The sequence below is a fragment of the Capronia epimyces genome, assembly GCF_000585565.1.
Source record: "Capronia epimyces CBS 606.96 chromosome Unknown aczIQ-supercont1.1, whole genome shotgun sequence".
Taxonomy (NCBI): Eukaryota; Fungi; Ascomycota; class Eurotiomycetes; order Chaetothyriales; family Herpotrichiellaceae; genus Capronia; species Capronia epimyces.
The window spans coordinates 1,413,470-1,428,622 of NW_006912904.1; the positions used below are offsets into that span (position 1 = coordinate 1,413,470).

Genomic DNA, 15,153 nt, shown 5'->3' on the forward strand with positions numbered 1-15,153 from the left:
GATGCATCTTCAGGACCTGCAGTGGTAAGAAACTTCGAAAGCATGGATGGATTGAAGACAAGAGGAGTCTCGAGCACAGCTTCGGACTGGGCTTAAAAGCACCGGTTTATGGACGACTTTACTAAAAGGAACTTGTCAGTGCATAGCATTTGATCATGAAAGAAACCACTTGGAGGGCGAGAACTTAGGTGCATCATGCAAGGCAAATGCCACCTGCGCCCTGCGCCCTGCTGGGGAGGAATCTGGAAGCCCCTAAGCCTAAGCCTCTCTGGCAGGGGGCGGAACATGCCAACATGGTACTGTACTTGGGCACAATCAGGAGGAGGGGACCACGATGAGGGCCAAGGGCCATGGGCGGTAGACGATGAGGGATGAGGGATAAGGGAGGGGGGGTGTCCGTAGTGCGACTTTCGACCGGTGGATGATCGCCGTTGTGTGTCGAGCAGACCCCACGGGGAACAGGGAAGAGAGAGAACGAGGGAGACCTGAGGAGGCTCCGGAGGCTTAGGCTGAGGCTGATGTACTGTACTACTGTACTACTGTACTACTGTACTACTGTACTACTGTACTACTGTACTGGAGCGCAGGCAACTCTCTTCTTCAGCCTGCGCCTTAGCCTGCGCCTGCGCTTCCTGACCTTCCTGACCTTCCTGACCGGTTACACAATGGCCCAACCACAAGTGAATTATGAGAGACTTCAACGCATGTTCAAGAACATCGCAGCGTCAGTGTCGAGTCGGAGCTTTGGCGCATTGTCGCGTCCATTTGACATAAAGGTTAGTATCCGTAGGTTGGTCCGACCTTGATCACAGACACAGAGACAGCTCCCACTGCATGGCGGCTCTCCGCCCTTTCAACACACGTCAAACGTGGAAGCTGCTGAAATATCGTCAAGCTCTTCTCCTCTCCATCGCTTCCTTGCTTTTCTATGCTGAACTCTCCCTTTGCACAGCGTTTGGGGGCCTCCAGCATCAATCAAACAAGCCTTTCAACAGGGACATATGTATCGTCTTGTCCATCTTAGTGCCGGGTCGCATCCTGGGCTGGTACAGTATCTTCTGTGCCCTTTTGCCATTCAAAACAATCCAGCGCAGCAGTCTGGCTCAGAATGCTCTTCGCAAATATACTCGTCTCATGATTTGTATGGTTACGAGAGGCAGGAACATCGAGGTAAGTTACAAGGCTTAATCAGTTCCGACTTCCAACTTCCAACCGTCGAGCCATCTTTTCTGAGAAACAATTGAACTCTCAGGCGATCAACCACACTTCAAGGGCACTTCCAGACCTGAAAAGCATTGATGGACGTTTAGAATTCCATATAGTCACAGAAGAAGATGCGGTGTCTGGTCTGCAACATCTCAAAGGCCTCGCTCAAGTCCACGGTGTGCCATCGAAGTTCGCCCCGCGAAAGGCCAAATACAAAGCACGCGCATTGGAGTGGTTCCGTCAGAAACAGACCTTGACTGCCCAGGACTGGATCCTCCACGTTGACGAGGAGACTATGCTCGACCACTTCGCCCTCCGCGCGTGCCTGGAGACCGTTGAGACTGACGGCAAGGCCTCGATTGCCCAAGGAGTCATCCTATACAACGCCCGCCACTATTGGAAGAACATTCTGACCACGTACGCCGACTGTGTGCGTACATTGGACGACTTTGGCCGATATCAATTTCAGTTCAATCATGTCCACCGCCCAGTCTTTGGTATGCACGGTGCATACCTCTTGATCAATGGGGAAGTCGAGAATGCAGTCACCTGGGAAACAGACAATCTGACCGAGGATTATTGGTTCGCACTGCAAGCCGATCGTCTGGGATTCCGATTCGGTTGGATTCCCGCCATTGCGAGAGAACAATCGCCGACCAATCTCTGGGATTTCTGGCAACAACGCCGGCGTTGGGCCACGGGAATCTTGACGGTACACACACGGTTGGCTGTCGCTTTTGTCGCGCTCTGGGCATGGCAGTCTCTGGAGGTTGTCTTGTAAGTTCAATTGATTGGGATGTCGAGGGTGAGGTTATTATACATCTGTGTGTGGGCGGCTGATTTTTTCTCCCATTACCAAGGGCGCTATCTGTTCTATTTCTCGATTGGCATTGGGCTTTACGAGTTCCGAATTGGCTTTGGTATGCTGTGTTCGTAGAACACAGTATCTCTCTGACTGCCATGGCTCTTTCGCTCGCTCTCCAGGTAAGACTTTGTATCTACTCCGACCTTAGTACCAGCACCAGTACTGGCGGTGTGAACAGCGAATGTTTATTGATTCAAGTTGCAATTCTGCGAACAGGATTATGATGCCAACGTACCGTATCGATCTATGGCTCTGCATCTGCTTTTCCTGCCGATGGTTGCGCCATTTGCGAATTTGCTCAACTCGATGGCGGCTTTTTCGGCGCTGATTGTACCAACTGGGGCTTCATTTCACGTCATTCGTAAATAGAGTCAGCTCACTCACTAGAGTCACAGAGTGTCATGGTCAGGCGTGTCATTGTGCTACGAGGTAGTCGTTACAAGGCGTCGTGGGAGGTAAAGAAAGAGGAAGACTCGACCGTCCTTCCTTGCATCATCCTACTTGGTAGTATGCGATAAGTATTTCCGCATTACATTACTACATATGATTAGACTGCGTTGCATTGCATGGTTGCCTGTTCGGTGGCCTAAATGTTAGGTCGAAGCAGTGCGCAAGCAATAGTATGTAATCGGGCACCTGGCCATATATATACATGTAGATATAGCGCCAGCAACATGCCCCCAACCCCGAATCAGGCAACGTTCCAATCTCTTTGCTGTGTAACCAATTCCAAATCCATTCCCTCTCGGATCATTCATTAGCATTCGGAATCCATGTCGAGAATGAGTCGATCTGAATCTGCAGCAGCAGCACCACCACCACCACCACCACCAATCCCTCACAAGATCTGGCAGATCTGGCTCCAACCAGCCGACGCGGGCCCGGACAGTGACACGGCCATTGGCACGGTGCAAAGCCAACATGCACATCTGACGGCGAGCTGGACGACGCACAATCCAGGCTGGACTCGACGGCTGCTCGACAACGACTCGGCCCGGGAGTTTGTGGTGCGGGAATTCCACGCGCACGCGGACATCATGCTCGCCTGGACCACGGCGGCTGCCGTTCCGATCCTGCAGGCCGACCTGTTGAGATACCTTGTCCTGTACATTGAGGGCGGCGTCTACGCGGATCTGGATGCCGAGTGTGTCAAGGGAGTGGACGAGTGGCCTGTCGACTGGACGGCGGGACCTGAGCCTTACGGTGTCGAGCTGTTGGTAGGGGTGGAATATGACAAGATCAAGATTGCCGTCGAAAACGAAATCGACTACGAAATCGACTACGACAGCCACCAGAGACTTGAAGAACGCCAGCGGTTTCCGGACGATATGCAATTCGCGACGTGGACCATCGCTGCGAAGCCGAGAAGCCAGCTGCTGTGGGCGGTGATCCAGGAGATTGCGCATAATCTGAACTCGAACACACCGACACCGGCCGGAAAAGACAAGAAGGGAGAGGAAGAGGAAGTTGAACTCGACCTCGATCGAACCCCCATAGAGCCTCGGCATGCCGGGAGCCTCGCCGGGAGCCTCACCGAATCCCTCGTCATGGACCTCACTGGGCCTCGAGCCTTCACGCGTGCTCTGTTCCGCGCCCTGACCCTCAGGCTCAGGGTCGACGAGAAGACGAAGACGAACCCGAACCCGGACCTGAACCTGGCCCTGACGCCGACAAGTAAAGATAACCTCCAATCAAGGCCAGAGGGGACAAGTAAAGACAACCCCCAATCAAGGCCAGAGGGAGCGAGTGTCGGACACGCCGATTTGACGGGGTTGACGGAGCCCAAGGCGATAGGCGGCCTGGTGGTGTTGCCGGTCACGGCGTTTGCGTGCGAGCAGCCGCATTCGAATGCTGGACGGTGGACCGACCCGGATGTGTTGGTGATTCATAAATACCATCATTCATGGGCGGTACAGGTTCAGAGATAGGTCAGGAGTAGGATAGGTCTGTCAAACTTATAGGCATTCCCAGCCTTGTGCTTTAACCAGAAGGCTAGTTTGGGTGCTATCTACATACTATATAGCATGCGATCCCCCTGCGACCCTTTGATAGAGAACATGGAACATTTCAACCTTCATTTAACAAGGTCAGGGGTAGGATAAGGTAGGGGTAGGGGTAGGTTCAGGGGTAGGGGGATAGGGGAATAGGGTCAGGATTGGGTTCAAGTTGAGCAAGCAGGTCGTTAGATATTGAGAGATAAAATTATCAAACTTATGTAGGCATTCCCAGCCTTGCCCTTTGACCAGGGAGGCTGGCTTAGGCTACACTATACTATATGGCATGCGAGCCCCCTGCGACCCTTTGATAGAGAACATGGAACATTTCATCCTCCAAACCTTTGACATATAGGACCTTTCTACCAAAAACAGTTTCTGCTTCTTTCTACTGTATTTCTACTCTATTTCTGCTTCTATTCTGTTTTTGTTTCTACTTCTACTTCTGCTCTGTTTCTGCTTCTACCTCTGCTCTGTTTCTGCTCTGTTTCTGCTCTGTTTCTGCTCTGTTTCTGCTCTGTTTCTGCTCTCTTTCTGTTTCTACTTTGACTACAAGATAGATATAGATACGGATACGGATATAGTACAGCATAGACTGCACCATAACCTAACGTAATAGTAAGACTATATCACTCTACCGTAAAAGTAAGACTATATCACACTCTACTGTAATAAAGACACCAGCGATGTCACGGTTGAGTAGGTATCTACCTACTTGGTAACTAGGAGTTGCATAACATTACGTGACCTTAGAGGTTGAGCTTGCTTAACATAACCACGGGGGCTTAAGGTAGTAAAGGCTTGGTATAGCCTCGTTGGATATATACTATACGTGACTTGAGGAGAGCCTAAGTCTTAGGCCTTATACTCGTTCCGCATCCGCACCACCGCAACTCTTCTTTGATACACTCCTCGTCTTAGTGTTAATATCTTTAATACACTCCTCGTCTTAGTATTGATATTGTCACAGTTCGGTTCGGTTCAGCCAAACTGTTACACCGTGCGCACGACAGCGGCAAAAAGGACAAAGTAACCAATTCACTGGTGAATTAGCCACTTGGTGTATATAACCGTCATAGTACCTAATTGATATCATTTTGAGTATACATATTTACTCGTCGCTGTGATCCGTGATATTGAGCATACACATTTCCTCGGCGCTGTGCTCTGTGATAATTTGAGCATAGACGTTGACTTGTTCTGTCACGGTGATATACACTAAGTGGCTAATTCACGAGTGAATTAGTTACTTTGTCCTTTTTGCCGCTGTTGTGGTGTAACGGTTTGGGTCAACCGTGACACGTTCCCTGTGCATTTGAGCATACACATCTACTCGTTGCCTAAGCACTTTTCTCGTTTGGCATGGGCGGCAAGGACGGCCACGGCCACGGCCACGGCCAAACCCTAACCCTAACCCTAACCCGGGCTCGTCACATCCGCGACATCCCCGGATTGCCTGAGACAGGCGCATGACTAGCAAACTCACTGTGCAGATTCGGCAGCCATGGTCCAGGTATAGACGCTCCCTCTCGGCTGGAAGCGCAAATTGTCAGGCACGGCAGATTGGGAGTGAGAGATATCGAGCGACGACTGGTCGGACGGACGACCCCATCCGCCGCCGCCCGGGGTGTGGATGAGGATGCGCTCTCCCGGCTGGGCACTCAGCTCCATCTTGCCGCCGATATTGATGATACGCTCGGTGCCGTCCAGCTCCTTCTTGACGTACAGGTTCAGACCGGCGGCGCCGGGTTCGCCACCGGCCATGCCGTAGGGCCGGTAGACGCGGCGTTCGCTGAGCATGGAGACGGACAGGGGGATGCGGAACTCGAGTTCTCTTACGACGCCGTTGCCGCCGTGGTAGAGGCCGCGGCCGCCGGAGTCGGGTCGGATGGCGAACTGGCGCAGGATGATGGGGTAGCGCAGCTCGTAGACCTCCGGGTCGGTGATGCGCGTGTTGGTCATGTGCACGTGGACGCCCGACGTGCCGTGCCAGGACGGACCGGCGCCGGAGCCGCCACAGATGGTCTCGCCGACGCCGAAGCCGGGGATCTCGTTCCCGTGGACGTCCTTGCCGCCCATGCCGAACGAGATGATGTTGCAGTCGCCCTGGGACGCGGCGCACGCCCCGAAGGCGCCCAGGATCACGTCGGTGATGCGCTGCGACGTGGTCGGGTTGCCGGCGCACACGGCCGCGTAGCCCGACGGGTTTAGGAGTGTGCCCTCGGGGATGATGACGTCGATGGGCGCCAGGCAGCCCTGGTTGAGCGGGATGTCGACGTTGATCAGAGCGCGCAGGCAGTAGATGATGGCCGAGTGCGCGATCGCCTTGGGCGCGTTGAGGCAGTTGAACGTCTCGCGGCCCGTGCCGGTGAAGTCGAACGCCGCCCCGCCCGTCGCCGCGTCGATGCGGATCTCCAGCCGGATCTCGGTGCCGTCGTCGACGAAATCCGAGAAGCGCAGTGGCTTGCCGCCGGTGTCGCGCCCGACCTGTTGCAGGAACCGCCGCACCGCTACCTCAGCGTTGGCCTTGATCGCGTCCATGTAGAAGTGCACCACCGGCAGCGTGTACTCGTCGATCAGCACGCCGATCAGCTGCGCCCCCTTCTGGTTGGCCGCGATGGCAGCCTTCAGGTCCGACACGTTGTCGTTGTACGTGCGTGTGCCGCTGCAGTTCGGGTAGGCGGCCGGCTCGTCGCACAGGAACTTGCGCACCGTGGCCTCGTCGAACTGCCCGCCCGACACCACCTTGAACCCCATGGTCATGGCGCCTTCTTCGTACAGCATGCGGCTGTCCGACGGCATGGACCCCGGCCGCGTGCCGCCGATTTCGGCGTGGTGGCCGCGCGACGCCACGTAGAAGATGATCTTCTGACCCGCTTCGTCCCAGACCGGCGTGATGATGGTGATGTCGGGCAGGTGCGTGCCGCCGGCGAGCGGGTGGTTCGTGAGGATGTGGTCGCCAGGCTTCAAGTTGCCCGCCCACCGGGCGTGCTGGTACCGCACCGCGTACTCCATCGATCCGAGGTGCACCGGCACGTGGGGCGCGTTGGCCACCAGTTTGCCGTCGGGCGAGAACAGGGCGCACGAAAAGTCGAGCCGCTCTTTGATGTTGGTCGACACCGACGTCTTCTGGAACATGCGGCCCATCTGCTCCGCCACCGACATGAATCGGTGGCCGAAGATGGATAGCCGGATAGGGTCGACCCCGACGGCCGACTGGTCGACGGCCTGCGCCTTCCTCGACGCCACGTTCAAGATCACATGGCGCGAGATGATGGTCGCCGTCGCCTCGGGCTCGACCACGATGGTCTGCGTCTGGTCGATGATCATGGCCGGCCCGTGGATCAGGCTGCCGGGCTTCAGATTGCCGAGGAAGAAGACCGGCGTCGCCACATGCCCGGTCTGGCTGAAGTACACGGTCGCCGTGTCGTCCTGGGCCTCCGCCCCGACGTTAAAGGCCCGGATGCTCTTCAGCTCCGCGTGGGGCGACTCGGACCAGGTGGATGACGATGCCGATCGGCCCACTCCACGCACGCGGATGTCTTCCACCAGGATGTTGCGGTTGGCGAACGTGAAGGTGAATTCCCGCTGATGGTCCCTCATGAAGGCCGCCTTGAAGTCGCGGTCTTCGGGCTCCAGGATCATCAGATAGTTGTCGGTGCCTTGGTATCGCAGGTTGAGGTAGACTTCGTGCTGGATCTGGTCCGGCGGAATCCCGTCGCTGGTCAACTCGTGGTTGACCTTCTTCTTGAGTTCCGCGATCCGCGCCTCCACCTTGGGCATGGCAGCCGCATCCAGCACCCCGGACGCCGGCTCTTGCACTTCGTGCACCACATCCGCCAGGGCCATGCCGTACGCCGAGAGGATGGACGAATACCGGTGGATGATGACCGTCCGGATCCCCAGAGAGGCCGCGATGGCACACGCGTGCTGGCCTCCTGCGCCGCCGAAACACGCTAGGTTGTGGGCCGACGTGTCGAAGCCCCGGGCCTGGGTCAGAGCGCGAATGGGCTTGGCCATGGACTCGTTGGCCACCTCGAGAAAGCCGAGCGCGATCTCCTCGGGAGTCTTCGTCTGTCCGCTCTCCTGGTTGATCTGCGACGCGAGCGCGTGGAACTTCTGCCGCGTAATCTCCACGTCCAGTCCTTCGTTCTCGTGAGGGCCGAAGATCTGCGGGAAGTATTGGGGCAACAGCCTGCCCAGGAACAGGTTGGCATCCGTCACGGTCAAGGGGCCGCCTTTCCGATAGCATGCCGGTCCGGGATGGGCGCCGGCACTGTCCGGGCCCACCACGAATAGGCCGTGGCGCCAGAAGAGGATGCTCCCACCGCCCGCGGCCACCGTGTTGATGTCGAGCTGGGGAGCCATCACCGTCACCCCAGCGGTGGTGTTCTCAAAGGTGTGGTCGAACGTGCCGTCAAATCGAGACACATCCGTACTGGTGCCGCCCATGTCGAAGCCGATCACGGGTGTTCGGTCTTCGGGGTCGTACGAGGTCCTGGCGCAGCCTACAACACCACCCGCCGGGCCGGACAAGATGGCGCGCAAGCCCGAGAATCTGAGAAGGAGAATGGGGGGTCAGCAAGAGCGGGAGATGAAGACGATGGGAGATGGGAGGGGAGGCCGTCTTCTCTCGTACTTTTCGAAATTCACCAGGCCACCGTCACTCTGCATGAACTCGCATCGACTTTCGTCCGACTTGAGTTCGTCTTTGAACCCGGACCGAAAGCCTTGGATGTATTGCTTGATGACCGGGGTGAGGTACGCATCTACCGTGGCCGAGGTGCCTCGAGAGGTCATCTTGATCATGGGAAGAAGCTGGCTGGACAGGGAGATTTGGGGGAAGCCGATGTCTCGCGCGATCTTTTCGATGGCGAGTTCATGGTCTGGCACAGGTCATGTCCATGTCAGTGGCAAGGTCAAGACGGCCTCGTAGCCATGTAGAATGTAGATGTAGAGATAGAAGCACCACCCACCTTGAAAGGTATAGGAGTGAGTCAGGCACACCGCGAGGGAGCGGTATCCTTTGTCGAAGAGCATCTGTAGATCCGTCCTGACCTTCGCCTCGTCCAGCCGGGTCAGGATGCGGACGACGTCGCCGCTGACGCCGGTGGTCAGGTCTGGGTCGGTCTCCAGCGCCCGGCTCAGCCTTTCGGGGTCGGGCAGCGGGTTTTGCTGATAGTCTTCGATGGTGACGCGCTCGTCGACCTCGACCACGTCTTCAAAGAGCACGCCCGGCCGCTCGATGTTGAGCGCGAACAGTTTGGGCCGAGACTGGTTGCCAATGACCAGGGCATCTTTGAAGCCCTTGGTGATCAGGAGCGCGACTCGTTCCCCTTTGCGTTCCAACAGCGCATTGGTCGCCACCGTGGTGCCCATGCGCACTGAGAAGTCGGCGAACTCGGCGGTGTCCAGCTTCCGGTTGCGCGGAATGGTGGTGCCGGTGGCCTTCTCCAGGATGCGTCGAATGCCTTCAATCGGGGCGTCTGCATAGTTGCCGGGGTCTTGGGAGAGCAGCTTGACTACGATGTCGTCGTCTCGCCCCTCGACCATTCCCAGGCAGTCGGTGAAAGTGCCACCTCGGTCTAGGCAGGACGGATCAGGATCAATCTTGCTGATGCTGGGACTGGCGCTGGCACCGGACTGGGACAAAGGGGTTGTTGCTTACCTATAGCAATCCTCACCTTGAGGCCGTCGACCACGGCCTCGGCCTCGACCTTGTGAGGAGACATGGAAAAAGGAAATGGCTGGGTAGACCTTGAACGGCAGGCTAGAGCAACTGGAGGTCGATTGCTTTCATCGAGGTGGTGTGGTGTGGTGTGTGTGGTGTGTGGTCAGCCCCGAAGGACCTTTATCGGCAATGATATGTAAACCGGTCGTTGCTTACCCAAGGTGTTTGTTCAAGGGAACCGCTGGGGATGTGGGCCGCGCTGGAGGAGAGGGTCAGGAGCGGTGCTCTGGAAGGAAGCTCGGCGCGAGGCTACGGCCCAGGCCATCTCTTGATAACACATTCTCATCGTTCGCTGTTCGGACATGGACGCCCCTGTCGGAGTCGGTGGTCCGATGTCCTAGTCCCCTCATCCCCGGTCAATGGAGACGATAGATGATCCACACTTCCAATCTGTTCGCACCGACCTTCCCTCGGTCTGCCGTCGACTCCAGGCCCCAATCAGCGTGGTTCGCCCAGACATGAATGCTATACTCCGTACCACCGTCTACCTCGCTTGCTGCCATGGATCCCAGCCCTCTAGCCCTCTCGATGGTTCGGGACGTGTTGGTCGAGATAGGGCCGTTTCTCCCCAAGACCCCTGGGGTAAAGATAACGGTGGGAAAGCGGTGTGGCTGGCCTGGGGTCACGGATTAATATTGAATTGATATAACTATTCCAACTCACCCTCCAGTAGTACGGTAACGGCACGACGTGCTGCTGGTCTGGTCTGATCATCAAACGCTTCTACACCACCCTCAGCGTCCCTCCCCCGGCCTTGTCCTGCGATACCATGGCCCACGAGAAGACAGTCACATCCCAGGCCAGCGCCGACCTGGACGAGGCTCAGGCCCAGGCCGACGCCCTCGTCCTCGACATCTCTGCCCGGCCCGACGTCGATGTTGCTGCCCAATTCCTGGCCAAGCTCGACCCAGCCATCACGGCGGAGCCCATCACCGCCCAAGAGTCCCGTCGTCTCCTGTGGAAAATTGATCTGATCCTGATTCCCATCCTCAGCACCACCTGCATCTTGGCCGCGGTGGACAAAGTCATCATCAGCAACGCCGCCATCTACGGGATGCGCACCGACGCGCACCTGGTCGGCAACCAGTTCTCGTGGGTCGGGTCCATCTTCTACTTTGGCTACCTGTTGTTCGAATACCCGGGGGCAATGCTGATCCAGCGCTTCCCTGTGGCCAAGGTGCTGTCGGTGGCGTGCCTGGCATGGGCGGTGCTGCTGCTGTGCACGGCGGCGACCAGCAACTTTGGCGGGCTGGCCACGGTGCGGTTCCTGATGGGCATGGCCGAGGCGTTTGTGTTCCCCATCAGCACGCTCATCACCGTCATGTGGTGGACGACCAAGGAACAGCCGATCCGGCTCGCGTTCTGGTTCAACCAGGGGTCCTCGATCTTCTCGGGCATCATCAGCTACGGCATCGGCCACACGCACACGGCCCTGCACCCGTGGCGGCTGCTCTTTCTCGTGCTGGGCGCCTTCTCCGTTGTCTGGGCCGTCTTCCTCTGGATCTTCCTGCCAGACTCGCCCACCACGGCCCGGTGGCTGACGGAGCGGCAAAAGTATGTCTGCCTGGTGCGCATCCAGGGGAACAACACCGGCCTGGAGGACAAGAAGATCAAATGGTACCAAGTGCGCGAGTGCCTGCTGGACCCCAAGACCTGGCTCCTGGCGCTGTTTTCCTGCGCGCAAAACATCCCCAACGGCGGCCTGGTCACGTTTGCCGCCATCATCGTCACGGGGCTGGGCTATTCGCCGCTCAACACCACGCTGCTGGGCATCCCGACCGGCGTGCTCGCTACTGTCTGGCAATTATTGCTCTCGGTGCCGTCGTCGCGCGTCCCGAATTCCCGCTGTGCCATCATCGCCGTCGCCAATCTCGTGCCCATGATCTGTGCCATCCTGATGTGGAAGCTGCCGCGCTCCAACAAACACGGCCTGCTGGCCGCCTACTACGTCTTCTACACCTACTGGGCCCCCTACGTGCTGTCGACCTCGCTGCCCATGGCCAACACCTCGGGCCATTCCAAGAAGGTCACCATGAACGCCATCTTTTTCACCGCCTACTGCGTCGGCAACATCCTGGGGCCTCAGGTGTTCAAGGCGTCGGACGCGCCTGACTATTCTCACGGCTATGCTGGTCTGCTGGCCTGTGTGGTCGTGGCCATTGCCTCCATTTCCGCCTATGGGGTTTTGTGTTGGCGCGAGAATAAGAAGCGAGACCGGGAGGGAGTGGGAGCCGAGCAGATCTCCGAAGATGCCTTTTCTGATCGCACGGATCAGGAGAAGAGGGAGTTCCGCTATGCGTTTTAGTATTACAGTCAGGTAGTACTGCACCAGTATGTCAAACTTTAGGCATTTTCAGCCTTGCCCTTTGCCCAGAGAGGCTGGTTATACTATAGTATATAGCATGCGCTCCCCCTGCGTCCCTTTGATAGAGAACATGGAACATTTCAACCTTTGTCAGTCCTCCCTGCCCAGAGCGACGGATACAGTATACTCTGTAACTTAAGCTGCCAACGCACATGTCCGACTTCGCCTCACCTCACCTCACAGAGTCACCGAGTCCTGTAGCATAGGATAGCAAACCAAAAAGCGAGGATTCAGACCTGTACGATGCTATCGCTATTGCATTTCATACATCTGTATAGTGGGCCCATCAGTATGACAATCACTATCACCACTATCACTATCAAATCACACCATGTGGATCCATCGATCTCCAAGAAGCCGAACGTAGATTTCAACATGGGAAGGTCGGACCGGAGAGAGGCTAGGGAGGTGGATGTCCTAATAGTGCCACAGTGCTTTCTTCCCATGGCCATGGCATGGGGCCATAATTATAAAGTAAGTACTACTACTGCATCCCAGTGTATGTGTACTATGTACTATGTACTATATATGTACTACTCTCCTGTACATGCTCACTGCACTCGGTACAGATCACCGTAGACAGAGTACCTATTATTACTCTTATTAGGTAGTAACTACTAACTATAACTACTAACTACTAACTACTAACTAACTGATACGACTGGCCATCAATCCTCGGCCCTGGCCACCGGGAAGGTCGTAACGAGGTCGACTGCCCAAACATAAACGTGAGCAAAAGCAAAAGCGAACTCAAACGCAAACACAAACACAATAAGCTTAGACAATAAGCTTAGGTATTACTACCACCATCATCATCACCATCACCACCATCGCCGAACTCGATCCTTAACTGCTGCGGGCAATGGCCAGTGTCCAGTCTTCGTGGTGTGGTGCGTAGTATGGTGTAAGTACTGTACGTCCTGTACGTGCTCTATCATATCAAGCCTACAAAGGTCGGCGAGGGTTTGAATGCCTGCCTGCCGCCACCAATCAAAATACCGAGACAAAAGTTGTGTTCTTCCTGTCTCCTGTTCTTCGTCAGTGCCAGTGCCAGTGCCAGTGCCAGTGACAACGGAAGACCCGACAGTCCAGTCCAGTCCAGTCCGGCCAAGGCGTCTGAGACCAGAGACCAAAGACCAGAGACCAGGGTCATTGATTCAATACCTCTGTTATGGGTATGAAGACGAACACAACCACACCCACACCCATACCCACACCCAGCATGAACCACGACACCAACCACAACCACAACAAGATGAACCACGACACCAAAATCCTCATCGTCGGAGCAGGTGCGTTCGGCACATCGACCGCCTACCACCTCGCCCAGCGCGGATACACGTCGATCCGCGTGCTCGACCGGTACGCGCCGCCGTCGTGCGAGGCGGCATCGACCGACATCAGCAAGGTGATCCGCAGCGACTACAATGAGCCGCTGTACGCGCGGCTCGGCGTCGAAGCCATCGAGGCGTGGCAGACGTCGGAGCTGTTCCAAGGCCTGTACCACGTGCCCGGCTGGGTGCTGAGCGCCAAACAGCTCTCGGTCCCGTTCGTGCGCGGCTCGGTCGAGACGAGCGCGGCGCTGGGGGTGCGAGGCATCGAGGAGTTGACCCCCGATCAGGTGCGCCGGCGCTTCCCCATGGTCACCGGCACGCTCGACGGCTGGAACATCAACGTCTGGAACCCGACCGCCGGCTGGGCCAACTCGGGCGAAGCCTTGAACCGCATGGCACGCGCGGCGCAGGACAAGGGCGTCGAGTTCATCTCGGGCGACGCCGGGTTCTGCAGAAGGTTGATCATGTCATCGACCAACCCCAAACACGCAGAAGAGGACGGACAAAGAGAACAACTATCCCAATCCCGCTGCACCGGCGTCATCACCCACGACGGCACCACACACCTCGCCGACGTGGTGGTGGTGGCGGCCGGCGCGTGGACGCCGTCGTTGGTCGACGTGCAGGCCCAGCTGACGGCCAAGGGCCACGCCGTGGCGCACATCCAGCTGTCGCGGGCAGAACGGCAACGGTACGCCGACATGCCCATCCTCGACAACCTCGAGCTGGGCTACTTCTTCCCGCCAGGCGCGGACGGCGTGTTCAAGATGGCGCACAGCCAGTTCGTCACCAACACACGGCGCGACCCTCACTCCGGCATCCGCACTTCCATCCCGCACACCTTCCTGGCCCACCCGGCCGACGACCTGCCGCTGGAGATCGAGGCCACCATGCGCACCAACCTGCGCCGCGTCCTGCCCGACCTCGCCGACCGGCCTTTCAGCTACACCCGTCTCTGCTGGGACGCCGACACCGCCGACCGTCACTTCCTCATCACCCCGCATCCAAGCCATTCTGGTCTGTTCTTCGCCACAGGCGGCTCCGCCCACGGCTTCAAGTTCATGCCCGTGCTGGGTCGCTATGTCGTCGACATGCTCGAGGGCTCCTTGGCTCCAGACATGGCTGACGCTTGGGCCTGGAAGCCCGCCCGCCGTCTCGGCAAGAACCTCGCCCATCTGGATCCCGACACGGAGCTGGCTGATTTGTCGGGCTGGCGGGGGAGGAGAAAGAGAGAAAGATACCAAGCGAAGATATAGGAGCTACAGTCCACTTTAAAGATCCGTTCATGCGAAGATATAGGACATGATTCGGAACAGCCACAGTCCACTTTATTTATAGAGAGCCTGACCATGAACCCTGTTTCTTCTCCTAGTCCTCAGGAACTGAAACTCGTCGACTAGTTCAAGCTGCTAGATTAGACGGTAATGGCCAATCAGTCCATCATTCCACATCTACATCTTCCCTCGTTGCGAAAAAGACCCCTAAACCAGCAAGATAGCCAAAGTGTATCGAAAGGCGTGCCCTGAGACTGTCAAATGAAGGTTGAGATGTCCCTGCTTTTCTATCAAAGGGTCGCGGGGGGAGTGCATGGTATATAGTATAGTATGCCTAAACCAACCTTCTGGTTAAAGATCAAGCTGGGAATGCACCCAAGTTTG

At 56.9% G+C, this 15,153-nt stretch overlaps 5 protein-coding genes across 5 annotated transcripts; 4 read left to right on the plus strand and 1 right to left on the minus strand.

Moving 5' to 3' along the window:
* Positions 1–665: 665 nt before the first annotated feature.
* A1O3_00532 (uncharacterized protein) lies at positions 666–1,987 on the plus strand (the record flags this gene model as incomplete). Its single annotated transcript, XM_007730682.1, has 2 exons — positions 666–776; positions 1,253–1,987. 2 exons carry the CDS (start codon positions 666–668, stop codon positions 1,985–1,987), a joined length of 846 nt encoding a protein of 281 aa, XP_007728872.1.
* An 866-nt stretch (positions 1,988–2,853) lies between these two features.
* A1O3_00533 (uncharacterized protein) lies at positions 2,854–3,999 on the plus strand (the record flags this gene model as incomplete). The annotated part of the gene is made up of 1 exon (XM_007730683.1): positions 2,854–3,999. The coding sequence occupies one exon, from the start codon at positions 2,854–2,856 to the stop codon at positions 3,997–3,999; it is 1,146 nt and encodes a 381-aa protein (XP_007728873.1).
* A 1,548-nt stretch (positions 4,000–5,547) lies between these two features.
* A1O3_00534 (5-oxoprolinase (ATP-hydrolyzing)) lies at positions 5,548–9,797 on the minus strand (the record flags this gene model as incomplete). Its single annotated transcript, XM_007730684.1, has 4 exons — positions 5,548–8,623; positions 8,705–8,951; positions 9,042–9,708; positions 9,750–9,797. The coding sequence occupies 4 exons, from the start codon at positions 9,795–9,797 to the stop codon at positions 5,548–5,550; spliced, it is 4,038 nt and encodes a 1,345-aa protein (XP_007728874.1).
* Positions 9,798–10,565: 768 nt separating this feature from the next.
* A1O3_00535 (uncharacterized protein) lies at positions 10,566–12,101 on the plus strand (the record flags this gene model as incomplete). The annotated part of the gene is made up of 1 exon (XM_007730685.1): positions 10,566–12,101. One exon carries the CDS (start codon positions 10,566–10,568, stop codon positions 12,099–12,101), a length of 1,536 nt encoding a protein of 511 aa, XP_007728875.1.
* A 1,282-nt stretch (positions 12,102–13,383) lies between these two features.
* On the plus strand, positions 13,384–14,751 carry A1O3_00536 (uncharacterized protein; the record flags this gene model as incomplete). Its single annotated transcript, XM_007730686.1, has 1 exon — positions 13,384–14,751. One exon carries the CDS (start codon positions 13,384–13,386, stop codon positions 14,749–14,751), a length of 1,368 nt encoding a protein of 455 aa, XP_007728876.1.
* Positions 14,752–15,153: the final 402 nt, after the last annotated feature.